Source organism: Coregonus lavaretus (assembly GCF_964263955.1).
Source record: "Coregonus lavaretus genome assembly, contig: HAP1_SCAFFOLD_242, whole genome shotgun sequence".
NCBI classification, from domain to species: Eukaryota; Metazoa; Chordata; class Actinopteri; order Salmoniformes; family Salmonidae; genus Coregonus; species Coregonus lavaretus.
This window is the reverse complement of record NW_028157515.1, coordinates 1-27,031: the sequence shown is the minus strand read 5'-3', so window position 1 is coordinate 27,031 and position 27,031 is coordinate 1. Positions and strand designations below refer to the sequence as shown.

General features: G+C 42.5%; 1 protein-coding gene across 1 annotated transcript in view; it reads right to left on the bottom strand.

Annotated features, from left to right (window-relative positions):
* Positions 1-12,145, bottom strand: part of LOC311125337 (vitrin-like) — a gene marked incomplete at its 5' end in the record, with an annotated part of 31,207 nt that extends 19,062 nt beyond the window's left edge. The window contains 5 exons of the mRNA XM_084199384.1: positions 6,799-6,846; positions 7,340-7,396; positions 8,809-8,871; positions 11,565-11,633; positions 12,071-12,145. Of these exons, the coding sequence (XP_084055510.1) occupies positions 6,799-6,846; positions 7,340-7,396; positions 8,809-8,871; positions 11,565-11,633; positions 12,071-12,145 (312 nt within the window). The remainder of the gene's footprint in view (positions 1-6,798; positions 6,847-7,339; positions 7,397-8,808; positions 8,872-11,564; positions 11,634-12,070) is intronic.
* Between the last annotated feature and the right edge of the window lie 14,886 nt (positions 12,146-27,031).

Here is a 27,031-nt window from a genome sequence, read left to right as displayed (position 1 = left end):
GAGTTGAGGACCAATGAAATGACTGAGCCGTGAGTTGAGGACCAATGAAATGACTGAGCCGTGAGTTGAGGACCAATGAAATGACTGAGCCGTGAGTTGAGGACCAATGAGATGACTGAGCCGTGAGTTGAGGACCAATGAGATCAGATTCCTTCCCTCCCTCTCGTAATGATTGCGTCATCATCCCCTTCATTTGTGTTAAAAAATAGTAATGTTAAAATATATCACATTACACATTTAGTAACGACAGAATGCATTTTAAACTTCACGCACTGTAACACTTTTGTATAACCCAATACAATTATTTTATCAATAGGAGTAAGGTGCTTGTGGTTGTGCATTGATAAGCACAGTAAAGTAAAACTAATATAATAAAGATGGTACTTCAAGAAGCCTATTTTACACCACAGCCTGCTGAATTTGCAAGATAACTTTTCTTTCATTAGATTTCAGTACAAATTTAAAATGTGTCACTGACTCTCCCATGGATTGATGTTTCAACATTGTCCTCAATGAAGAGTTTGGCATTCGACTGGCAGTTGCAAGCCTGCTAGAGATAGCAGCAGGCGGGAAAACAATATCCACCCTCGTAGTACGGGTGAAGCCTGAGCTGGAATGTGAAGCTAACTGAAGCGCCGGATAGCTTTAGAAAACCCTGAGTTGATCTAGCTTGCTTCGTAGGATACCCCTCAGGCTGTTTTTGCTGGTGACCAGCCTTTGCTGTGTTTTCGCTGGTGACCAGCCTTCGCTGTGTTGTCGCTGGTGACCAGCCTTCGCTGTGTTTTGGAAACAGCATACAAGAATATGCTGGTCACCCGCAATCCCAGCATCAAGTCACATTATTCTGGCTCGCAAAGTGTTGTCTAATTTAGTGTTGGGGAAACTAAGCTTCCTGAAGCATTGAAGTTTTCCAGCCAAATGTGTTGAAAATAGGTTCATTACTCGAGGCTTTGATCGACACAGTGAACACTAGTGGCACCTGCTGGACAAAATAATTTAGAGCAGCCAAATTATTATAGATGACGTCCCACACCCTTTAGTGCTTGCACAGCTTTTTGCGTCTTCTATCAAACCAATAACAAAACAGGAAAAATTACCAACTAACCCTACACTCATTAAAAGCCACCACCTTATTCCAACACTTTAACCCAACGGCCTGAGAGGACGGGACACTATCACTCAACACACCCTGTAACTCTTCTGAAGTCAAATCTCGTACCCCAAAGTACTTCTCTGCAGCTGCCACCACAACATCTATTTTCTGTGACTTACGTTCCATCTCTGCGGTACAGTTAATAACCATTGCTATGTACGCTACGAAGCCAACCTTACTGAAACATATATCACTCGTTGGCCTATCCCTCTGTTCTGGCCCAGATCTACTATTAACAAGGATCCTCTCAGAATCCCTCCCCCTTGATCCACCCTCCTCTACTTTATTCACTGCCTCAGAATACGACACCTTCTCCACTACTGTAACCCCGGCCACCTCAACCTGCCTCTCTCGCACCGGGCACCTCTGATCCCCAGCAACATGGGCACCCCTACAGTTGACACACACATTTTTGCCCACCAAAACTACACATTCCTCTGTCCCATGTCCTCCTGCACACTTTCCACATCTTGGATTCTCCCTCCTGCTCTACTGCAACATGACCGTAAACATGGCACCTGTAACACCGCAGTGTATTCGGCACAAACACTCTAACAGCATAACTCATATATCCTAACATTACTTTTTCAGGTAAAAACTCTGAATCAAAGCTCAAAATAACAGATACCTCTGTTTCACCAATCTCCACACCAAGAATCTTCAACTTAAATTGCTCCACCTCCACACTTAACGCTACCCAAGAAATCTCTCCCTTCAATGGTGCCCTGTACCTAAGCACAAATCAAGATACAAGTCTTTCCCCAAGAACAGGGTGGTTCTTCACCACCATCACAGCAGTAAAGAACCCCTCTGATAGGCCCCTTACATCAGCCTCACCCCTGACAATAAATCCCTCAATAACCTTTTTTTTTGGAGGGAGTGTATACTCGTCCGGCAGGGTTTGCAAAACCACACCCATCATGATCATATTTCCCAGCATGCTCTATTGCAGTTAGATTTTTTTGAATTGTTTGTTTCATTATCTGTGTTTTTGCCTTGTACATTAATCGATTTATCAATCAATTCATGTTATGCTACACAAAGATAAATAACATAAATGTTTCTAATCTATTCCAATCTGTTAGTTGGATTTATTTCACCCATTACTGAGATGGCTGTTCCAGTTTAGGCAGTCTGCCTATTCATCCCTGGCAGTCATTCTGAATGCCGATTGTAAGTGAATAAAAGTTCAAATTGTCAGATATCCCCACTCTGGCTGGATTCCAATAGGAATTAGACTAGTGATGTTACGTTTGATACTGGAGCATGCGTCGAAATCGCTAAGCAGTTTATTTCAAAGCGGGTGTGCCGATGCTTGTATCGCTTTATCAGAAGCACGTGATCAATGACGTCCGAAGCTTCGTTTCATCCAACATTCATTTCAGTTCCCTTTTCACATGTTGAAACACAAAGTATAATATATATATATATATATATATATATATATATATATATATATATATATATATATATATATATATATATATATATATAATGGATTTATACTATAGTCCAGTTGGGGGCGGTAATGCAACATATTGGATGCCAACCGCCGTTAAACTCCACCAAAGAAGAAGAAGAAGAAGAGGCTGAGCCCCTCTTTTAACACTGTACGTTTTATATCTTTGAGACCATTGGTAAGAGGTTACTGTGCATTTCACAGTCATTTAATGGAAGTTAGTTGCCTGGAAGTTGCTGTGAATTTTGCGTTACCTAATTGGCAACCAGCTGTCAGTGAGTTATTGTAAACTTCACAGTAACTTAATAGCCAGTAACTGCTAGTAACTCATTGGCAACCAGCTGTCAGTGAGTTATTGTAAACTTCACAGTAACTTAATAGCCAGTAACTGCTAGTAACTCATTGGCAACCAGCTGTCAGTGAGTTATTGTAAACTTCACAGTAACTTAATAGCCAGTAACTGCTAGTAACTCATTGGCAACCAGCTGTCAGTGAGTTATTGTAAACTTCACAGTAACTTAATAGCCAGTAACTGCTAGTAACTCATTGGCAACCAGCTGTCAGTGAGTTATTGTAAACTTCACAGTAACTTAATAGCCAGTAACTGCTAGTAACTCATTGGCAACCAGCTGTCAGTGAGTTATTGTAAACTTCACAGTAACTTAATAGCCAGTAACTGCTAGTAACTCATTGGCAACCAGCTGTCAGTGAGTTATTGTAAACTTCACAGTAACTTAATAGCCAGTAACTGCTAGTAACTCATTGGCAACCAGCTGTCAGTGAGTTATTGTAAACTTCACAGTAACTTAATAGCCAGTAACTGCTAGTAACTCATTGGCAACCAGCTGTCAGTGAGCTATTGTAAACTTCACAGTAACTTAATAGCCAGTAACTGCTAGTAACTCATTGGCAACCAGCTGTCAGTGAGCTATTGTAAACTTCACAGTAACTTAATAGCCAGTAACTGCTAGTAACTCATTGGCAACCAGCTGTCAGTGAGCTATTGTAAACTTCACAGTAACTTAATAGCCAGTAACTGCTAGTAACTCATTGGCAACCAGCTGTCAGTGAGCTATTGTAAACTTCACAGTAACTTAATAGCCAGTAACTGCTAGTAACTCATTGGCAACCAGCTAACTTACATGCAACTATCTGCCAGTAGCTCAATCTACCTTCACTGAACTTTTCTGACAACAAGAAAGCTTAAAACATTAGGTAAAAACTATTATTTGTGGTATGCACACTTGGGACCCAGCCTCACCTGGCCGCAACCTTTTAGTTGGCAGCAAACCATCAGGTCAGTGAGCGTGACAGAGATCAGCCACAGTAAGTAACTGTGACTTTTACAATAAGTACTTGCAGCAAGCAGACAGTAAGTTATTGAAAATGAAACGTGAACTTCCCAGTGACCAACTGCCATCAAGTTAGTGAAAAATGAACAGTAACCTCTTAACACTTCCTGATTCTCACAATCACTTCCTGATTCTTGTAGAACTGGGCGTGGACAAATTAGGTGGTCAACCTTCGTCAACATAACTATAAAACCACTTAAATTGGTACAACACTTCCACTAACGATTGGCACAAATACAACACATTTTAGACCATGCCCCCAAATAGGCTAATGAGCCCCCACCAGCACATTGCCCCACCTACATTTCAGTGCAGTGAAAGTAAGGTAGACAACAACAAGTCATTTTACAACAATAACACCTTAATTCAACTGTAAAAAATACTGTATTTTTAATGCAACTCAGTAGCCTGTAACTTACCGTCAAATTACAGGTAATTCTGCCATAAGCACATCTGAAGAATCCTGTATGTATAACTGTAGAACCTGTCATTGGTTCTACCTGGAACCAGAGGGTTCTTCATGAGAGGGTTCTAAATGGAACTCAAAGGGGTTCCCCTACAAGGACAAATCAAAGGGTTCTACGTGGCTCCAGAAAGGGTTCTGCCATAGGGACAAATGACAGAACTCTGTAACCAGAGGGTTCTTCATGACAGGGTTCTACGTAGAACCCAAAGGGACAAAATGAAAAACACACAAGAGCTCCTTGTGAGAGGGTTCTAATGACAGGGACAAATGACAGAATGTCTATTGGTTCTAATGTTTGAACAATCTCTATCATACCCGAAGATCCAGTGGCGTAGCAGGAAATTTACGTCACTGGTAACGGAGAGGTTGTGAGTTCAAATCCCAAGTGAGGTTGACTCCAAAGTAATTAGAATTTTGCTGGTCTGCAAAACCAATGCCGATCGTTATCATATTTCCCAGCATGCTCTATTGCAGTTAGATTTTTTTGAATTGTTTGTTTCAATAGCTATGTTTTTGCATTTTGTATTTTATTAAGATCCCCGTTAGCTGTTGAGAAAGCAGCAGCTACTCTTCCTGGGGTCTACAACAAAACATGAAACAAACCAGCATAATGTGATTGATGTTGGTTTTGCTTTAGCATTTTGCTGGTCACCAGTGTCCAAAACACAACGAATGTTGGTCACCAGCGAAAACACAACGAATGTTGGTCACCAGCGAAAACACAACGAATGTTGGTCACCAGCGAAAACACACCGAATGTTGGTCACCAGCGAAAACACACCGAATGTTGGTCACCAGCGAAAACACACCGAATGTTGGTCACCAGCGAAAACACACCGAATGTTGGTCACCAGCGAAAACACACCGAATGTTGGTCACCAGCGAAAACACAACGAATGTTGGTCACCAGCGAAAACACAACGAAGGTTGGTCACCAGCGAAAACACAACGAATGTTGGTCACCAGCGAAAACACAACGAAGGCTGGTCACCAGAGAAAACTAGTGATGGGGAAACGAAGCTTCATGAAGCATCGAGCATTTCGAGCCAATTGTGTCGAATATAGGTTACTCGAGGCTTTGATCAACACAGTGAACACTAGTGGCACCTGCTGGTCAAAATAATTTAGAACAGCCAAATTATTATAGATGACGTCCCACACCCCGTAGTGCGTGCGCGGGGTAGCCTTTTTTTATCTTCTACCGAAACCAATACTAAACCAATCAGGTGGTTGTTTTCCAAAACGAAAGCGTCGGAGGTCATTGATCATGTGCTTCTGATAAAGTGATACAGGCATCGGCACACTGCTTCGAAAATAAACTGCTTAGTGATTTCGACGCATGACTCGGAGCTCCGGTATCAAATGTAACATCACTAGCGAAAACACAACGAAGGCGGCTCACTAGTGATGGGACACCGAGGCTTTCTGAAGACTTCGGCGCTTTGACCAAATTGTGTGCGAAAATCGGTTCATTACTCTTAGCTTCATTTTCTGTTCACAATGCACATCACTGACATCTGCTGGTCAGCAATAAATAGCAGCGTACGATTATTAAACAGAGTTTATTTTTCTCCACTGTTTTCATCTAAACTCTGTGGTGCAGCGGTAAGTTGTTGGCTTTAGTAGCCGTTGGAATACCAGGCATGCATCATGCTTCTCTTTGTTGCCTTCAAGTGGACTATTTTTCAAAAAACGGAATCTAAGGCATTATTTAGGATGCTTAAGACAGAAGCTTCTACTAAATGAAACAAATTATTTGAACAACAGTGCAGAAAGTGTGGTTTCACATAAAACACATTTTTCTAAATAGTATGCCTTCAACAGGATTCAACCTCATACCTTCACATCACTAAGTGTTCCATAGTTCCCTACTCTACCAGATAAACTACTAGTCAGGTGAAACTTTTTGTACAAAATCCTAACCATATTTGTAAGTCGGTGTTTGAAAGCAGCTTGGAATCGATGAAAGCATCGGAACCACGGAGAAATCAGTGGGGATCTCGCATTTTGCAACACACGGTTTGAAAAAGCATGTGATCAAACAAAGCTGCAGACGTCATTGATGACGTACTTCTGATAAAGTGATACACGACACATGCCTTGGAACTCCGGTATTAAACGTAACATCACTACTGGTCACCAGTGAAAATACAATGAAGGCTAGTCTGACCAGCATAACCAGCTAGACCGTGCTGGTCGGCCACCAGAACCAGTTATACCATGCTGGTCATACCAGCTTGACCAGTTAGACCATGCTGGTCAAACCAGCTTGACCAGCATCTAACCAGCATAGACTAGCGCGGACCAGCTTGAAATGTATGCTGGTCTACGCTGTTTTCTTAAGCAAGGAGGTGCTACATTATCTCACCTGAATCAAAAGGGTTCACTTCTGGTTTCCAGGAGTCCACTGGTTCCACTGTGTAGAAAGATTTTAAACAAGCTGAGCATTAGCAAACGTCAAAGGCATAGTACAGCACTCACCATTGTCAGGACACACTGTGTGTATAACACTTCATAACAATCAGGACAATATCTGGGACTGTTATGACTCCCGAGTGGCGCAGTGGTCTAAGGCGCTGCATCGCAGTGCTAGCTGTGCCACTAGAGATCCTGGTTCGAATCCAGGCTCTGTTGTAGCCGGCCGCGACCGGGAGACCCATGGGGCGGCGCACAATTGGTCCAGGGTAGGGGAGGGAATGGCCGGCAGGGATGTAGGTTTGATTCCCACGGGGGGCCAGTATGAAAAAAATAAAATAATGTATGCACTAACTGTAAGCAGCAGTCTTTTGAGTAAATTGGCCACAGTTTGGTTTAGTCCAGGCTCAATACTAGCTGGCTGGTGGACAAGATTATGATTAGCGCAACTAGAAATGGCAAAAATAAACTTGAAACTTTAATTAGGTACCCACCTCTAGTGTGAGTTGTGTCTAGTGGCAGTTTACGCTCAGGGTCAGCGGACCGGGGTGCTGGAAGATGCAGATAGAGAATATAGAATCGTCACTGACCCCAAGATTCAACCAGATGTGTGGATGTGTGTGGTTGTATTTTCCGTGGGATTAGCTTGAAATGGCTCATCCCTGTTTTTCTCAGTCCTGTTGGTCTCAGTCCTGTTGGTCTCAGTCCTGTTGGTCTCAGTCCTGTTGGTCTCAGTCCTGTTGGTCTCAGTCCTGTTGGTCTCAGACCTGTTGGTCTCAGGCCTGTTGGTCTCAGTCCTGTTGGTCTCAGGCCTGTTGGTCTCAGTCCTGTTGGTCTCAGTCCTGTTGGTCTCAGTCCTGTTGGTCTCAGTCCTGTTGGTCTCAGTCCTGTTGGTCTCAGTCCTGTTGGTCTCAGTCCTGTTGGTCTCAGTCCTGTTGGTCTCAGTCCTGTTGGTCTCAGTCCTGTTGGTCTCAGTCCTGTTGGTCTCAGTCCTGTTGGTCTCAGGCCTGTTGGTCTCAGTCCTGTTGGTCTCAGGCCTGTTGGTGTCAGGCCTGTTGGTCTCAGGCCTGTTGGTCTCAGGCCTGTTGGTCTCAGTCCTGTTGGTCTCAGGCCTGTTGGTCTCAGGCCTGTTGGTCTCAGTCCTGTTGGTCTCAGGCCTGTTGGTCTCAGGCCTGTTGGTCTCAGTCCTGTTGGTCTCAGTCCTGTTGGTCCTGTTGGTCTCAGTCCTGTTGGTCTCAGGCCTGTTGGTCTCAGGCCTGTTGGTCTCAGGCCTGTTGGTCTCAGTCCTGTTGGTCTCAGTCCTGTTGGTCTCAGTCCTGTTGGTCTCAGGCCTGTTGGTCTCAGACCTGTTGGTCTCAGACCTGTTGGTCTCAGTCCTGTTGGTCTCAGGCCTGTTGGTGTCAGAAACCAGCTCTTCATTTAAGATGTAGATGCCTTCAACATTTTCACCAACCCTAACCCAATAGAACAAATGTGTTCAGGCCCTATAATCTGTAGCTCAATGTCCTGAACTGTAGATGCCAATTGAGCTAGTTTCTATTCATGGGTCCATAAACAGCGTGGTTTGGTTTGTGCATTGAGGTGTGTGTGTTGGTAGAGGACTGCGATGCTAAAAACAAATCTAAAACTATTTGTTTTTTTTAAAGCAACTGCACCACATGGATAATTCTTGGAATCTCACAAAACTCATTGGCAAAATAAAGTGATCGATTAAAAAAGGCTTGATCCCAAAATAAAGATGTTGATCATCCTCCCCATACAGTCTCTGATTGACTCATATTGTATGTATGAAAACAATCAAATCTTTATCTTTCAATGTATTTAGGGTTGCAAATATCCAGTAATTTCCCCCCCAAAAAAATTCCAGAATTTCCAGAAATCTCGGTGGAATCAGAAAGGAATAAGCAGGAATTGTCCAATTCCAACCAGGATTTCAAGGACAGAAAATGAAAAAGAAACTTACGGTACTGTCCAAAGTTATAATACCAGCGTTCATACTCGGAGATATCAGTCCTGGGGTCGCGGGCTACACAGGAGACATTACGTTAACTACAGTTGAAGTCGGAAGTTTACATACACCTTTAGCCAAATACATTTAAACTCAGTTTTTCACAATTCCTGACATTTAATCCTAGTTAAAATTCCCTGTATTAGGTCAGTTAGGATCACCACTTTATTTTAAGAATGTGAAATGTCAGAATAATAGTAGAGAGAATTATTTTATTTCAGCTTTTATTTATTTCATCACATTCCCAGTGGGTCAGAAGTTTACATACACTCAATTAGTATTTGGTAGCATTGCCTTTAAATTGTTTAACTTGGGTCAAACGTTTCGGGTAGCCTTCCACAAGCTTCCCACAATAAGTTGGGTGAATTTTGGCCCATTCCTCCTGACAGAGCTGGTGTAACTGAGTCAGGTTTGTAGGCCTCCTTGCTCGCACACGCTTTTTCAGTTCTGCCCACACATTTTCTATAGGATTGAGGTCAGGGCTTTGTGATGGCCACTCCAATACCTTGACTTTGTTGTCCTTAAGCCATTTTGCCACAACTTTGGAAGTATGCTTGGGGTCATTGTCCATTTGGAAGACCCATTTGCGACCAAGCTTTAACTTCCTGACTGATGTCTTGAGATGTTGCTTCAATATATCCACATAATTTTCCTTCCTCATGATGCCATCTATTTTGTGAAGTGCACCAGACCCTCCTGCAGCAAAGCACGCCCACAGCATGATGCTGCCACCCCCGTGCTTCACGGTTGGGATAGTGTTCTTCGGCTTGCAAGCTAACCCCTTTTTCCTCCAAACATCTATCACATCTATCATGACAGTGTTAATACAAAATTGTAACTATTTTGCACTATGGCCTATTTATTGCCTTACCTCCATAACTTGCTACATTTGCACACACTGTATACATATTTTCTGTTGTATTTTTGACTTTATGTTTAGTTTTACCCCATATGTAACTCTGTGTTGTTTTTATCACACTGCTTTGTTTTATCTTGGCCAGGTCGCAGTTGTAAATGAGAACTTGTTCTCAACTAGCTTACCTGGTTAAATAAAGGTGAAATAAAAATTTAAAACAAAAAAACATAACGATGGTCATTATGGCCAAACAGTACTATTTTTTGTTTCATCAGACCAGAGGACATTTCTCCAAAAAGTACGATCTTTGTCCCCATGTGCAGTTGCAAACCGTAGTCTGGCTTTTTTATGGCGGTTTTGGAGCAGTGGCTTCTTCCTTGCTGAGCGGCCTTTCAGGTTATGTCGATATAGGTCTCGTTTTACTGTGGATATAGATACTTTTGTACCTGTTTCCTCCAGCATCTTCACAAGGTTCTTTGCTGTTGTTCTGGGATTGATTTGCACTTTTCGCACCAAAGTACGTTCATCTCTATGGCGTTTATACTTGCGTACTATTGTTTGTACAGATGAACGTGGTACCTTCAGGCGTTTGGAAATTGCTCCCAAGGATGAACCACACTTGTGGAGGTCTACAATTTATTTTCTGAGGTCTTGGCTGATTTCTTTTGATTTTCCCATGATGTCAAGCAAAGAGGCACTGAGTTTGAAGGTAGGCCTTGAAACACATCCACAGGTACACCTCCAATTGACTCAAATTATGTCAATTAGCCTATCAGAAGCTTCTAAAGCCATGACATCATTTTCTGGAATTTTCCAAGCTGTTTAAAGGCACAGTCAACCTAGTGTATGTAAACTTCTGACCCACTGGAATTGTGATACAGTGAATTATAAGTGAAATAATCTGTCTGTAAACAATTGTTGGAACAATTACTTGTGTCATGCAGAAAGTAGATGTCCTAACTGACTTGCCAAAACTATAGTTTGTTAACAAGAAATTTGTGGAGTGGTTGAAAAACAAGTTTAAATGACTCCAACGTAAGTGCATGTTAACTTCCGACTTCAACTGTATAATGTTAGTTAGTATCACCACCGTGGGCATCATACTGGCCCAGGATGCACACATTTCCATGCTTATGATTGGTCAGATCTGTGGCTAAACCAATCACAAACCAGGAAAGAGAAGAACCTTTTACCTGGGTCATGTTCATTAGCGCACACCGTAGCAAAACAAATATAAGTGTTTCTTATTGGACAAGGCCCTCCCTGTTTCAGTCCTTTTCTACGGTTTTGGTGCCTAGTGAATATGACCCAGGGCCTATTCCCACATGTCTAGACTCTATGCCCTTTAATGTAAACCGTGCCATATGTCCTTCATATTCCAGAGTTCATGGCATCTGGAGAGATATTGGCCACGGAATATACAGTGGAACCATATTAAACACATGCTCTACACGATACCTGAGTATATCAGTCAACATTCCAGTTACGGATTGATCTTTACATGCTGTGCACACTGATATGAACAGATGTGGATGTGTAGAGCCCCTATGCACATATGTACAACGCATTTTGACACAACGGAGAGTTTTTCTGCACAAAGGTAACTACACAAGCATTGTGGAGAATACGCCCAGTGGTTGTTTAAACGTTTTCTACTCTCTGTTGTATCCCAATAATATAAATCGTATCCCAACCATTGGGTTAAATGTGCAGTCCATCAGCTTGTTCAACCTGAGTGTGTTGTGGGCCCTCTGTGGTGCAGTACCGCGCTGCTCTGAGAGGGGGCAGTGGAGACGCCTGTTATGTTGTACTACAGTACTTCCGCCGCGGCTGGTAAGGTGGTCACCTGACTTACCTTCCATCTCAGGTGCTGCCTCCGCCTCGCTCCATGTGTAGCCTGAATCCGGAGCTGCTTGACTTACGTCTGAATGTACAGGACAGAGGGTTAGGGAGGCAAACGTTATATTAGTAGAGGACTGCTGGCGAAGACGGTTGACAAGAATTGGACTTAGTTCCATTTTCAGTTCTGAATTCCAATATATTTGAAATACATTGGACACAGGACACTTATAGACAAGTGACAGGTATTGAAATGGGACTTGACCACTACTCTGGTATAGTAAATGCCAACACGCAGAATACAATAACTAGATGTGTTGATACTGTGAAACAATTTTACAACGATGTATTATTAAGATACTTTAATCAAGTTAGTTTAGGATTTACAGTATGATTTGATTATGACCAATTTGAGCAGAACGTTAACTAGATAGCTTTTTGTATTGTTTCATGTATTTACTGTTTGTTATGATCTGTTAAAGTATTCTGATTTAGAAGGAATGTTTTCCTCGTCTTCAGTACCTGTTGGCTGTCTCGCTCCAGGGTACCAATCAGGTCGTGCGAAGGAAGGGGGCGGCCTATCCCTTCGAGCCAAAGCTGAGAGGGGGAGGGGCAAGATTAGAATGCTGTGTTCATGACGGACAAGCAGTGTGATGTCATGTTGTGATGTCATCACTCAATCTGACCAGTGCATGTTGTGACGACATCACTCTGACCAGTACACCATGTGTCCTCTCTAAAACAATAAACAACAGTGTTCTTAGCGAGGTGTACACATGTTGGTCAATACTCATATAGGGACAGTAAAAAAAAAATAAAAGGAGAATCTTCACTGATTTTAGCCAAGAAGTAGAGTAGAGTTCAATCTGTGTCTGGGGAACTGGTCCATTGTGTCCATGGTATCAATGTACTATAATAGAGTTGGAGGTTGAAGTTTTGTTTTGTGATATATACCACCAGGTTGAAACATAAAAAACTGAAATATCACATTTACATAAGTATTCCGACCCTTTACTCAGTACTTTGTTGAAGCACCTTTGGCAGCAATTGCAGCCTCTAGTCTTCTTGGGTATGACGCTACAAGCTTGGCACACCTGTATTTGAGGAGTTTTTCCCCATTCTTCTCTGCAGAACCTCTCAAGCTCTGTCCAGTTGGATGGGGAGCTTCGCTGCACAGCTATTTTCAGGTCTTTCCAGAGATGTTTGATCGGGTTCAAGTCTGGGCTCTGGCTGGGCCACTCAAGGACATTCAGAGACTTGTCCTGAAGCCACTCCTGCATTGTCTTGGCTGTGTGCTTAGGGTCGTTGTCCTGTTGGAAGGTGAACCTTCGCCCCAGTCTGAGGTCCTGAGCGCTCTGGAGCAGGTTTTCATCAAGGATCTCTCTGTACTTTGCTCCGTTCATCTTTCCCTCGATCCTGACTAGTCTCCCAGTCCCTGCCGCTGAAAAACATCCCCACAGCATGATGCTGCCACCACCATGCTTCACCGTAGGGATGGTGCCAGGTTTCCTCCAGATGTGATGCTTGGCATTCAGGCCAAAGAGTTCAATCTTGGTTTCATCAGACCAGAGAATCTTGTTTCTCATGGTCTGAGAGTCCTTTTGATGCCTTTTGGCAAACTCCAAGCGGGCTGTCATGTGCCTTTTACTGAGGAGTGGCTTCCGTCTGGCCACTCTACCATAAAGGCCTGATTGGTGGAGTGCTGCAGAGATGGTTGTCCTTCTGGAAGGTTCTCCCATCTCCACAGAGGAACTCTGGAGCTCTGTCAGAGTAACAATCAGCTCCAGGAAGAGTCTTGGTGGTTTCCAAATTTCTTCCATTTAAGAATGATGGAGGCCACGGTGTTCTTGGAGACCTTCAACGCTGCTGCAAAAACAAAAATCGTACCCTTCCCCAGATCTGTGCCTCGACACAATCCTATCTTGGAGCACTACGGGCAAATCCTTTGACCTCATGGCTTGGTTTTTGCTCTGACATGCACTGTCAACTGTGGGACCTTATATGGACCCAGTGTGTGCCTTTCCAAATCATGTCCAATCAATTGAATTTACCACAGGTAGAAACATCTCAAGGATAATCAATGGAAAAAGGATGCACCTGCGCTCAATTTCGGGTCTCATAGCAAAGGGTCTGAATACTTATGTAAATAAGGTATTTCTGTTTTTTATTTGTAATATACATTTGCAAACATTTCTAAAAATCTGTTTTCGGTTTGTCATTATGGGGTATTGTGTGTAGATTGATGAGGGGAAAAAAATATTTAATCCATTTTAGAATAAGTCTGTAACATAACAAAGTGGAAAAAGTCAAGGGGACTGAATACTTTCCGAATGCACGATATAACACTAGGTTGAAGATTGTTTTGTGATATATAACACTAGGTTGTTTTGTGATATATAACACTATGTTGAATTATGTTTTGTGATAGATAACACTAGGATGTTTTGTGAGATATAACACTAGGCTGGAGGTTGTTTTGTGATTCTAAGCAATGTTGTGCTGCTATTTTTATTGACTTGGCCAAAGCTTTTGATACGGTGGACCATTCCATTCTTGTGGGTCGGCTAAGGAGTATTGGTGTCTCTTAGGAGTCTTTGGCCTGGTTTGCTAACTACCTCTCTCAAAGAGTGCAGTGTATAAAGTCAGAACGTCTGCTGTCTCAGCCACTGCCTGTCACCAAGGGAGTACCCCAAGGCTCCATCCTAGGCCCCACGCTCTTCTCAATTTTCATCAACAACATAGCTCAGGCAGTAGGAAGCTCTCTCATCCATTTATATGCAGATGATACAGTCTTATACTCAGCTGGCCCCTCCCCGGATTTTGTGTTAAACGCTCTACAACAAAGCTTTCTTAGTGTCCAACAAGCTTTCTCTGCCCTTAACCTTGTTCTGAACACCTCCAAAACAAAGGTAATGTGGTTTGGTAAGAAGAATGCTCCTCTCCCCACCGGTGTGATTACTACCTCTGAGGGTTTAGAGCTTGAGGTAGTCACCTCATACGAGTCCTTGGGAGTATGGCTAGACGGTACACTGTCCTTCTCTCAGCACATATCAAAGCTGCAGGCTAAGGTTCAATCTAGACTTGGTTCCCTCTATCGTAATTCACCCCAGCTGCCAAACGAACCCTCAATCAGATGACCATCCTACCCATGCTAGATTACGGAGACATAATTTATAGATCGGCAGGTAAGGGTGCTCTCAGGCGGCTAGATGTTCTTTACCATTCAGCCATCAGATTTGCCACCAATGCTCCTTATAGGACACATCACTGCACTCTAAACTCCTCTGTAAACTGGTCATCTCTGTATACCCGTCGCAAGACCCACTGGTTGATGCTTATTTATAAAACCCTCTTAGGCCTCACTCCCCCCTATCTGAGATACCTACTGCAGCCCTCATCCTCCACATACAACACCCGTTCTGCCAGTCACATTCTGTTACAGGTCCCCAAAGCACACACATCCCTGGGTCGCTCCTCTTTTCAGTTCGCTGCAGCTAGCGACTGGAACGAGCTGCCAAAAACTCTCAAACTGGACAGTTTTATCTCCATCTCTTCATTGAAAGACTCAATCATGGACACTCTTACTGACAGTTGTGGCTGCGTCGCGTGGTGTATTGTTGTCTCTACCTTTTTGACTTTGTGCTGTTGTATGTGCCCAATAAAGTTTGTACCATGTTTTGTGCTGCTTCCATGTTGTGTTGCTACCATGTTGTTGTCATGTGGTGTTGCTACCATGCTGTGTTGTTGTCTTAGGTCTCTCTTGATGTAGTGTTGTGGCGTCTCTCTTTATGTAGTGTTGTGGCTTCTCTCTTTATGTAGTGTTGTGGCGTCTCTCTTTATGTAGTGTTGTGGTGTCTCTCTTTATGTAGTGTTGTGGTGTCTCTCTTTATGTAGTGTTGTGGCGTCTCTCTTTATGTAGTTTTGTGGTGTCTCTCTTTATGTAGTGTTGTGGCGTCTCTCTTTATGTAGTGTTGTGGTGTCTTTATGTAGTGTTGTGGCGTCTCTCTTTATGTAGTGTTGTGGCGTCTCTCTTTATGTAGTGTTGTGGTGTCTCTCTTTATGTAGTGTTGTGGCGTCTCTCTTTATGTAGTGTTGTGGTGTCTCTCTTTATGTAGTGTTGTGGTGTCTCTCTTTATGTAGTGTTGTGGCGTCTCTCTTTATGTAGTGTTGTGGTGTCTCTCTTTATGTAGTGTTGTGGCGTCTCTCTTTATGTAGTGTTGTGGTGTCTCTCTTTATGTAGTGTTGTGGCGTCTCTCTTTATGTAGTGTTGTGGCGTCTCTCTTTATGTAGTGTTGTGGTGTCTCTCTTTATGTAGTGTTGTGGCGTCTCTCTTTATGTAGTGTTGTGGTGTCTCTCTTTATGTAGTGTTGTGGTGTCTCTCTTTATGTAGTGTTGTGGTGTCTCTCTTTATGTAGTGTTGTGGTGTCTCTCTTTATGTAGTGTTGTGGTGTCTCTCTTTATGTAGTGTTGTGGTGTCTCTCTTGTCATGATGTGTGTTTTGTCCTATATATACACTTTTAATCCCAGCCCCCATCCCAGCAGGAGGCCCATTGCCTTTTGGTAGGCTGTGATTGTACATAAGAATGTTTTCTTAACTGACTTGCCTAGCTCAATAAAGGTTCAATAAATCAAGGTTGAAGTTTGTTTTGAGATATATAACATTAGGTTGAAGATGGTTTTGTTGTATATAACACTAGGTTGAAGATGGTTTTGTTGTATATAACACTAGGTTGAAGGTTGTTTTGTTGTATATAACACTAGGTTGAAGGTTGTTTTGTTGTATATAACACTAGGTTGAAGGTTGTTTTGTGATATATAACACTAGGTTGAAGGTTGTTTTGTGAAATATAACACTAGGTTGAAGGTTGTTTTGTGATATATAACACTAGGTTGAAGTTTGTTTTGTGATATATAACACTAGGTTGAAGGTTGTTTTGTGATATATAACACTAGGTTGACGGTTGTTTTGTGATATATAACACTAGGTTGAAGATTGTTTTGTTGTATATAACACTAGGTTGAAGGTTGTTTTGTTGTATATAACACTAGGTTGAAGGTTGTTTTGTGATATATAACACTAGGTTGAAGGTTGTTTTGTGAAATATAACACTAGGTTGAAGATTGTTTTGTGATATATAACACTAGGTTGAAATTTGTTTTGTTGTATATAACACTAGGTTTAAGGATGTTTTGTGATATATAACACTAGGTTTAAAATTGTTTTGTGATATATAACACTAGGTGTGAAGGTAGTTTTGTGTTATATAACACTAGGTTGTTTTGTGATATATAACACTATGTTGTTTTGTGATATAAAACATTAGGTTGGAGGTTGTTTTGTGATATATAAAACTAGGTTGTTTTGTGATATATAACACTAGGTTTAAGATTGTTTTGTGATAGATAACACTAGGATGTTTTGTGAGATATAACACTAGGCTGGAGGTTGTTTTGTGATTCTAAGCAATGTTGTGCTGCTATTTTTATTGACTTGGCCAAAGCTTTTGATACGGGGGACCATTCCATTCGTGTGGGTCGGCTAAGGAGCATTGGTGTCTCTGAGGGGTCTTTGGCCTGGTTTGCTAACTACCTCTCTCAAAGAGTGCAGTGTATGAAGTCAGAACATCTGCTGTCTCAGCCACTGCCTGTCACCAAGGGAGAACCCCAAGGCTCGATCCTAGGCCCCACGCTCTTCTCAATTTACATCAACAACACAGCTCAGGCAGTAGGAAGCTCTCTCATCCACTTATATGCAGATGATACAGTCTTATACTCAGCTGGCCCCTCCCCGGATTTTGTGTTAAACGCTCTACAACAAAGCTTTCTTAGTGTCCAACAAGCTTTCTCTGCCCGTAACCTTGATCTGAACACCTCCAAAACAAAGGTCATGTGGTTTGGCAAGAAGAATGCCCCTCCCTCTCCCCACCGGTGTGATTACTACCTCTGAGGGTTTAGAGCTTGAGGTAGTCACCTCATACGAGTCCTTGGGAGTACGGCTAGACGGTACACTGTCCTTCTCTCAGCACATATCAAAGCTGCAGGCTAAGGTTCAATCTAGACTTGGTTCCCTCTATCGTAATTCACCCCAGCTGCCAAACTAACCCTGATTCAGATGACCATCCTACCCATGCGAGATTACGGAGACATAATTTATAGATCGGCAGGTAAGGGTGCTCTCAGGCGGCTAGATGTTCTTTACCAATTCGGCCATTAGATTTGCCACCAATGCTCCTTATAGGACACATCACTGCACTCACTGGTCATCTCTGTAAAACCGGTCGCAAGACCAACTGGTTGATGCTTATTTATAAAACCCTCTTAGGCCTCACTCCCCCCTATATGAGATACCTACTGCAGCCCTCATCCTCCACATACAACACCCGTTCTGCCAGTCACATTCTGTTAAAGGTTCCCAAAGCACACACATCCCTGGGTCGCTCCTCTTTTCAGTTCGCTGCAGCTAGCGACTGGAACGAGCTGCAAAAAACACTCAAACTGGACAGTTTTATCTCCATCTCTTCATTGAAAGACTCAATCATGGACACTCTTACTGCCAGTTGTGGCTGCTTCGCGTGATGTATTGTTGTCTCTACCTTCTTGCCCTTTGTGCTGTTGTCTGCCCAATAATGTTTGTACCATGTTTTGTGCTGCTTCCATGTTGTGTTGCTACCATGTTGTTGTCATGTTGTGTTGCTACCTTGCTGTGTTGTCATGTGTTGCTGCCATGCTGTGTTGTTGTCTTAGGTCTCTCTTGATGTAGTGTTGTGGCGTCTCTCTTTATGTAGTGTTGTGGTGTCTCTCTTTATGTAGTGTTGTGGTGTCTCTCTTTATGTAGTGTTGTGGTGTCTCTCTTTATGTAGTGTTGTAGTGTCTCTCTTTATGTAGTGTTGTGGTGTCTCTCTTTATGTAGTGTTGTGGCGTCTCTCTTTATGTAGTGTTGTGGTGTCTTTATGTAGTGTTGTGGCGTCTCTCTTTATGTAGTGTTGTGGCGTCTCTCTTTATGTAGTGTTGTGGTGTCTCTCTTTATGTAGTGTTGTGGCGTCTCTCTTTATGTAGTGTTGTGGCGTCTCTCTTTATGTAGTGTTGTGGCGTCTCTCTTTATGTAGTGTTGTGGCGTCTCTCTTTATGTAGTGTTGTGGTGTCTCTCTCTCTTTATGTAGTGTTGTGGTGTCTCTCTTTATGTAGTGTTGTGGTGTCTCTCTTTATGTAGTGTTGGGGTGTCTCTCTTTATGTAGTGTTGTGGTGTCTCTCTTTATGTAGTGTTGTGGCGTCTCTCTTTATGTAGTGTTGTGGTCTCTCTTTATGTAGTGTTGTGGCGTCTCTCTTTATGTAGTGTTGTGGTGTCTCTCTTTATGTAGTGTTGTGGCGTCTCTCTTTATGTAGTGTTGTGGTGTCTCTCTTTATGTAGTGTTGTGGTGTCTCTCTTTATGTAGTGTTGTGGTGTCTCTCTTTATGTAGTGTTGTGTTGTCTCTCTTGTCATGATGTGTGTTTTGTCCTATATATACACTTTTAATCCCAGCCCCCATCCCAGCAGGAGGCCCATTGCCTTTTGGTAGGCTGTGATTGTACATAAGAATGTTTTCTTAACTGACTTGCCTAGCTCAATAAAGGTTCAATAAATCAAGGTTGAAGTTTGTTTTGAGATATATAACATTAGGTTGAAGATGGTTTTGTTGTATATAACACTAGGTTGAAGATGGTTTTGTTGTATATAACACTAGGTTGAAGGTTGTTTTGTTGTATATAACACTAGGTTGAAGGTTGTTTTGTTGTATATAACACTAGGTTGAAGATTGTTTTGTTGTATATAACACTAGGTTGAAGGTTGTTTTGTTGTATATAACACTAGGTTGAAGGTTGTTTTGTGATATATAACACTAGGTTGAAGGTTGTTTTGTGAAATATAACACTAGGTTGAAGATTGTTTTGTGATATATAACACTAGGTTGAAATTTGTTTTGTTGTATATAACACTATGTTTAAGGATGTTTTGTGATATATAACACTAGGTTGAAAATTGTTTTGTGATATATAACACTAGGTGTGAAGGTAGTTTTGTGTTATATAACACTAGGTTGTTTTGTGATATATAACACTATGTTGTTTTGTGATATAAAACATTAGGTTGGAGGTTGTTTTGTGATATATAAAACTAGGTTGTTTTGTGATATAAAACACTAGGTAGAAGGTTGTTTTGTGATATATAACACTAGGTTGAAAGTTATTCTGTGAAATATAACACTAAGTTGTTTTGTGATATACACTGCACAAAAAAATTAAGGGAACACTTAAACAACACAATGTAACTCCAAGTCAATCACACTTCTGTGAAATCAAACTGTCCACTTAGGAAGCAACACTGATTGACAATACATTTCACATGCTGTTGTGCAAATGGAATAGACAACAGGTGGAAATTATAGGCAATTAGCAAGACACCCCCAATAAAGGACTGGTTTTGCAGGTGGTGACCACAGACCACTTCTCAGTTCCTATGCTTCCTGGCTGATGTTTGGTCACTTTTGAATGCTGGCGGTGCTTTCACTCTAGTGGTAGCATGAGACGGAGTCTACAACCCACACAAGTGGCTCAGGTAGTGCAGCTCATCCAGGATGGCACATCAATGCGAGCTGTGGCAAGAAGGTTTGCTGTGTCTGTCAGCGTAGTGTCCAGAGCATGGAGGCGCTACCAGGAGACAGGCCAGTACATCAGGAGACGTGGAGGAGGCCGTAGGAGGGCAACAACCCAGTAGCAGGACTGCTACCTCCGCCTTTGTGCAAGGAGGAGCAGGAGGAGAACCGCCAGAGCCCTGCAAAATGACCTCCAGCAGGCCACAAATGTGCATGTGTCTGCTCAAACGGTCAGAAACAGACTCCATGAGGGTGGTATGAGAGCCCGACGTCAACAGGTGGGGGTTATGCTTACAGCCCAACACCGTGCAGGACGTTTGGCATTTGCCAGAGAACACCAAGATTGGCAAATTCGCCACTGGCGCCCTGTGCTCTTCACAGATGAAAGCAGGTTCACACTGAGCACATGTGACAGACGTGACAGAGTCTGGAGACGCCGTGGAGAACGTTCTGCTGCCTGCAACATCCTCCAGCATGACCGGTTTGGCGGTGGGTCAGTCATGGTGTGGGGTGGCATTTCTTTGGGGGGCCGCACAGCCCTCCATGTGCTCGCTAGAGGTAGCCTGACTGCCATTAGGTACCGAGATGAGATCCTCAGACCCCTTGTGAGACCATATGCTGGTGCGGTTGGCCCTGGGTTCCTCCTAATGCAAGACAATGCTAGACCTCATGTGGCTGGAGGGTGTCAGCAGTTCCTGCAAGAGGAAGGCATTGATGCTATGGACTGGCCCGCCCGTTCCCCAGACCTGAATCCAATTGAGCACATCTGGGACATCTTGTCTCGCTCCATCCACCAACGCCACGTTGCACCACAGACTGTCCAGGAGTTGGCGGATGCTTTAGTCCAGGTCTGGGAGGAGATCCCTCAGGAGACCATCCGCCACCTCATCAGGAGCATGCCCAGGCGTTGTAGGGAGGTCATACAGGCACGTGGAGGCCACACACACTACTGAGCCTCATTTTGAGGGTGACTCCAAATCCAGACCTCCATGGGTTGATACATTTGATTTCCATTGATAATTTTTGTGTGATTTTGTTGTCAGCACATTCAACTATGTAAAGAAAAAAGTATTTAATAAGATTATTTCATTCATTCAGATCTAGGATGTGTTATTTTAGTGTTCCCTTAATATTTTTGAGCAGTGCATAATACTAGGTTGATGGTTGTTTGGTGATATATAACACTAGGTTGGAGGTTGTGTTGTGGTATATAACACTAGGTTGGAGGTTGTTTTGTGATATATAACACTAGGTTGGAGGTTGTTTTGTGATATATAACACTAGGTTGGAGGTTGTTTTGTGATATATAACATTAGGTTGAAGGTTGTTTTGTGATATATAACACTAGTTTGAAGGTTGTTTTGTGATATATAACACTAGGTTGGAGGTTGTGTTGTGGTATATAACACTAGGTTGGAGGTTGTTATATTTGTATTTTAAAATGTGTTATATTTGTGTATTTAAAATGTGTTGTATTTGTGTATTTAAAATGTGTTATATTTGTGTATTATATTTCTGTATTTAAAATGTGTTATATTTGTGTTTTTAAAATGTGTTATATTTGTGTATTATATGTGTATTTAAAATATGTTATATTTGTGTATTTAATGTGTTATATTTGTGTATTTAAAATGTGTTATATTTGTGTATTATAGTTCTGTATTTAAAATGTGTTGTATTTGTGGCTTTAAAGGGTGTCATATTTGTGTATTTAAAATGTGTTATATTTGTATTTTAAAATGTGTTATATTTGTGTATTTTAAATGTGTTATATTTGTGTATTTAAAATGTGTTGTATTTGTGTATTATATTTGTGTATTTAAAATGTGTTATATTTGTGTATTTAAAATGTGTTTTATTTGTGAATTATATTTGTGTATTCAAAATGGGTTATATTTGTGTATTTAAAATGTGTTATATTTGTGTATTTAAAATGTGTTATATTTGTGGATTATATGTGTATTTAAAATATGTTATATTTTTGTATTTAAAATGTGTTATATTTGTATTTTAAAATGTGTTATATTTGTGTATTTAAAATGTGTTGTATTTGTGTATTATATTTGTGTATTTAAAATGTGTTATATTTGTGTATTTAAAATGTGTTGTATTTGTGAATTATATTTGTGTATTCAAAATGGGTTATATTTGTGTATTTAAAATGTGTTATATTTGTGTATTTAAAATGTGTTATATTTGTGTATTATATGTGTATTTAAAATATGTTATATTTTTTTATTTAAAATGTGTTATATTTGTGTATTTGAGAATATAACACTAGGTTGAAGATTGTTTTGTGATATATAATACTAGGTTGAAGCTGGTTTGTGATATATCATACCATTCTTAAGCAAAATACTGGAGAAATTGGTCTTCAAAAAGCTAAATGATTGAAGTGCCAACTGTATTTTGTTAAAATTCCAATCTGATTTTCGTGCCCAGCACAGCACAGAGACAGCCTTAGTTAAAGTGGTAAATTATCTTAGAGCCAATAAAGATGCCAAACAGCTCTCTGTCCTTGTACTCTTGGATTTAAGCGCTGCATTCGACACTGTTGACCATGATGTCCTTCTGGACAGACTGGAGAGGTGGTTGGCCTCTGTTGACCATGATGTCCTTCTGGACAGACTGGAGAGGTGGTTGACCTCTGTTGACCATGATGTCCTTCTGGACAGACTGGAGAGGTGGGTTGGCCTCTGTTGACCATGATGTCCTTCTGGACAGACTGGAGAGGTGGTTGACCTCTGTTGACCATGATGTCCTTCTGGACAGACTGGAGAGGTGGTTGGCCTCTGTTGACCATTGATGTCCTTCTGGACAGACTGGAGAGGTGGTTGACCTCTGTTGGCCATGATGTCCTTCTGGACACACTGGAGAGGTGGGTTGGCCTCTGTTGACCATGATGTCCTTCTGGACACACTGGAGAGGTGGTTGACCTCTGTTGACCATGATGTCCTTCTGGACAGACTGGAGAGGTGGTTGGCCTCTGTTGACCATGATGTCCTTCTGGACACACTGGAGAGGTGGGTTGGCCTCTGTTGACCATGATGTCCTTCTGGACACACTGGAGAGGTGGTTGACCTCTGTTGACCATGATGTCCTTCTGGACAGACTGGAGAGGTGGTTGGCCTCTGTTGACCATGATGTCCTTCTGGACAGACTGGAGAGGTGGTTGGCCTCTGTTGACCATGATGTCCTTCTGGACAGACTGGAGAGGTGGTTGACCTCTGTTGACCATGATGTCCTTCTGGACAGACTGGAGAGGTGGTTGACCTCTGTTGACCATGATGTCCTTCTGGAGAGGTGGGTTGGCCTCTGTTGACCATGATGTCCTTCTGGACAGACTGGAGAGGTGGTTGGCCTCTGTTGACCATGATGTCCTTCTGGACACACTGGAGAGGTGGGTTGGCCTCTGTTGACCATGATGTCCTTCTGGACACACTGGAGAGGTGGTTGACCTCTGTTGACCATGATGTCCTTCTGGACAGACTGGAGAGGTGGTTGGCCTCTGTTGACCATGATGTCCTTCTGGACAGACTGGAGAGGTGGTTGGCCTCTGTTGACCATGATGTCCTTCTGGACAGACTGGAGAGGTGGTTGACCTCTGTTGACCATGATGTCCTTCTGGACAGACTGGAGAGGTGGTTGACCTCTGTTGACCATGATGTCCTTCTGGAGAGGTGGGTTGGCCTCTGTTGACCATGATGTCCTTCTGGACAGACTGGAGAGGTGGGTTGTCCTCTGTTGACCATGATGTCCTTCTGGACAGACTGGAGAGGTGGTTGGCCTCTGTTGACCATGATGTCCTTCTGGAGAGGTGGTTGGCCTCTGTTGACCATGATGTCCTTCTGGACAGACTGGAGAGGTGGGTTGACCTCTGTTGACCATGATGTCCTTCTGGAGAGGTGGGTTGGCCTCTGTTGACCATGATGTCCTTCTGGACAGACTGGAGAGGTGGGTTGACCTCTGTTGACCATGATGTCCTTCTGGACACACTGGAGAGGTGGTTGACCTCTGTTGACCATGATGTCCTTCTGGACAGACTGGAGAGGTGGGTTGGTCTCTGTTGACCATGATGTCCTTCTGGACAGACTGGAGGGGTGGGTTGGCCTCTGTTGACCATGATGTCCTTCTGGACAGACTGGAGAGGTGGTTGACCTCTGTTGACCATGATGTCCTTCTGGACAGACTGGAGAGGTGGGTTGACCTCTGTTGACCATGATGTCCTTCTGGAGAGGTGGGTTGGCCTCTGTTGACCATGATGTCCTTCTGGACAGACAGGAGAGGTGGTTGGCCTCTGTTGACCATGATGTCCTTCTGGACAGACAGGAGAGGTGGTTGGCCTCTGTTGACCATGATGTCCTTCTGGACAGACAGGAGAGGTGGTTGGCCTCTGTTGACCATGATGTCCTTCTGGACAAACTGGAGAGGCGGGTTGGCCTCTACGGTCCAGTTATAAATTGGTTTAGGACCTATTTAACCGGTCGAGAGTTTTTTGTCACCCTTGGTGAACATAACTCAGAGGCGTTCCACAACGTTCGATTTTTACTGTTCAGTTTATATACAGTCGTGGTCAAAAGTTTTGAGAATTACACAAGTATTGGTCTTCACAAAGTTTGCTGCTTCAGTGTTTTTAGATATTCTTGTCAGATGTTACTATGGTATACTGAAGTATAATTACAAGCATTCCATAAGTGTCAAATACTTTTATTGACAATTACATTAAGTTTATGCAATGAGTCAATATTTGCAGTGTTGACCCTTCTTTTTCAAGACCTCTGTAATCCGCCCTGGCATGATGTCAATTAACTTCTGGGCCACATCCTGACTGATGGCAGCCCATTCTTGCATAATTAATGGATTTTTGTTTGCCCACCCGCCTCTTGAGGATCGACCACAAGTTCTCAATGAGATTAAGGTCTGGGGAGTTTCCTTGCCATGGACCCAAAATGTCGATGTTTTGTTCCCCGAGCCACTTAGTTATCACTTTTGCCTTATGGCAAGGTGCTCCATCATGCTGGAAAAGGCATTGTTCATCACCAAACTATTCTTGGATGGTTGGGAGAATTTGCTCTCAGAGGATGTGTTGGTACCATTCTTTAATCATGGCTGTGTTCTTAGGCAAAATAGTGAGTGAGCCCACTCCCTTGGCTGAGAAGCAACCCCACACATGAATGGTCTCAGGATGCTTTACTGTTGGCATAACACAGGACTGATGGTAGCGCTCACCTTGTCTTCTCCGGACAAGGTGTTTTCCGGATGCCCCAAACAATCGGAAAGGGGATTCATCAGAGAAAATGACTTTACCCCATTCCTCAGCAGTCCAATCCCTGTATCAGTCTGTCCCTGATGTTTTTCCTGGAGAGAAGTGGCTTCCTCGCTGCCCTTCTTGACATCAGGCCATCCTCCAAAAGTCTTCGCCTCACTGTGCGTGCAGATGCACTCACACCTGCCTGCTGCCATTCCTGAGCAAGCTCTGCACTGGTGGTGCCCCGATCCCGCAGCTGAATCAACTTTAGGAGACGGTCCTGGCGCTTGCTGGACTTTCTTGGGCGCCCTGAAGCCTTCTTCACAACAATTGAACCTCTCTCCTTGAAGTTCTTGATGATCCGATAAATGGTTGATTTAGGTGCAATCTTACTAGCAGCAATATCCTTGCTTGTGAAGCCCTTTTTGTGCAAAGCAATGATGACGGCACGTGTTTCCTTGCAGGTAACCATGGTTAACAGAGGAAGAACAATGATTTCAAGCACCACCCTCCTTTTAAAGCTTCCAGTCTGTTATTCTAACTCAATCAGCATGACAGAGTGATCTCCAGCCTTGTCCTCGTCAACACTCTCACCTGTGTTAACGAGAGAATCACTGACATGATGTCAGCTGGTCCTTTTGTGGCAGGGATGAAATGCAGTGGAAATGTTTTTTGTGGATTAAGTTCATTTTCATGGCAAAGAGGGACTTTGCAATTAATTGCAATTCATCTGATCACTCTTCATAACATTCTGGTGTATATGCAAATTGCCATCATAAAAACTGAGGCAGCAGACTTTGTGAAAATTAATATTTGTGTCATTCTCAAAACTTTTGACCACGACTGTAGATGCCAAAATGAATTGTGCTGCCTTGTTTGTGGACTTGTCAAAGCATTTTGACACAGTTGATCATTATGTTTAATTGAGAAAGTTTTCCTCAATAGGCCTGGGCACTGATGCCTGTATGTAGTTTCAGAACTATCTCAGTAATAGAACTCAGGCTATTGTGACAGAGGGTGTCAGATCTGAATTCCTTGCATAAAGGGGGTACCCCAGGGTGTGATTCTGGGGACACTATTGTTTATGCTGTATATAATTAACATTGGAAATACTGTAAAAGATTGTAATATGAAGTGAAAATTGTAAGTGAAGATTGTGTTTGTTTTTTATGACATGTTTTGAGTATTTTATTGTGGTTTGTATTGATGTGTGTGTTTGTATTGATGTGTGTGTATTGATGTGTGTGCGTGTATTGATGTGTGTGTATTGATGTGTGTGTGTATTGATGTGTGTGTGTATTGATGTGTGTGGTTGTATTGATGGTGTGTGGTTGTATTGATGTGTGTGTGTTGTATTGATGTGTGTGGTTGTATTGATGAGTGTGGTTGTATTGATGTGTGTGTTTGTATTGATGTGTGTATTTGTATTGATGTGTGTGGTTGTATTGATGTGTGTGTGTTGTATTGACGTGTGTGTGTATTGATGTGTGTGGTTGTATTGATGTGTGTGTATTGACGTGTGTGTGTATTGATGTGTGTGGTTGTATTGATGTGTGTGGTTGTATTGATGTGTGTGGTTGTATTGATGTGTGTGGTTGCATTGA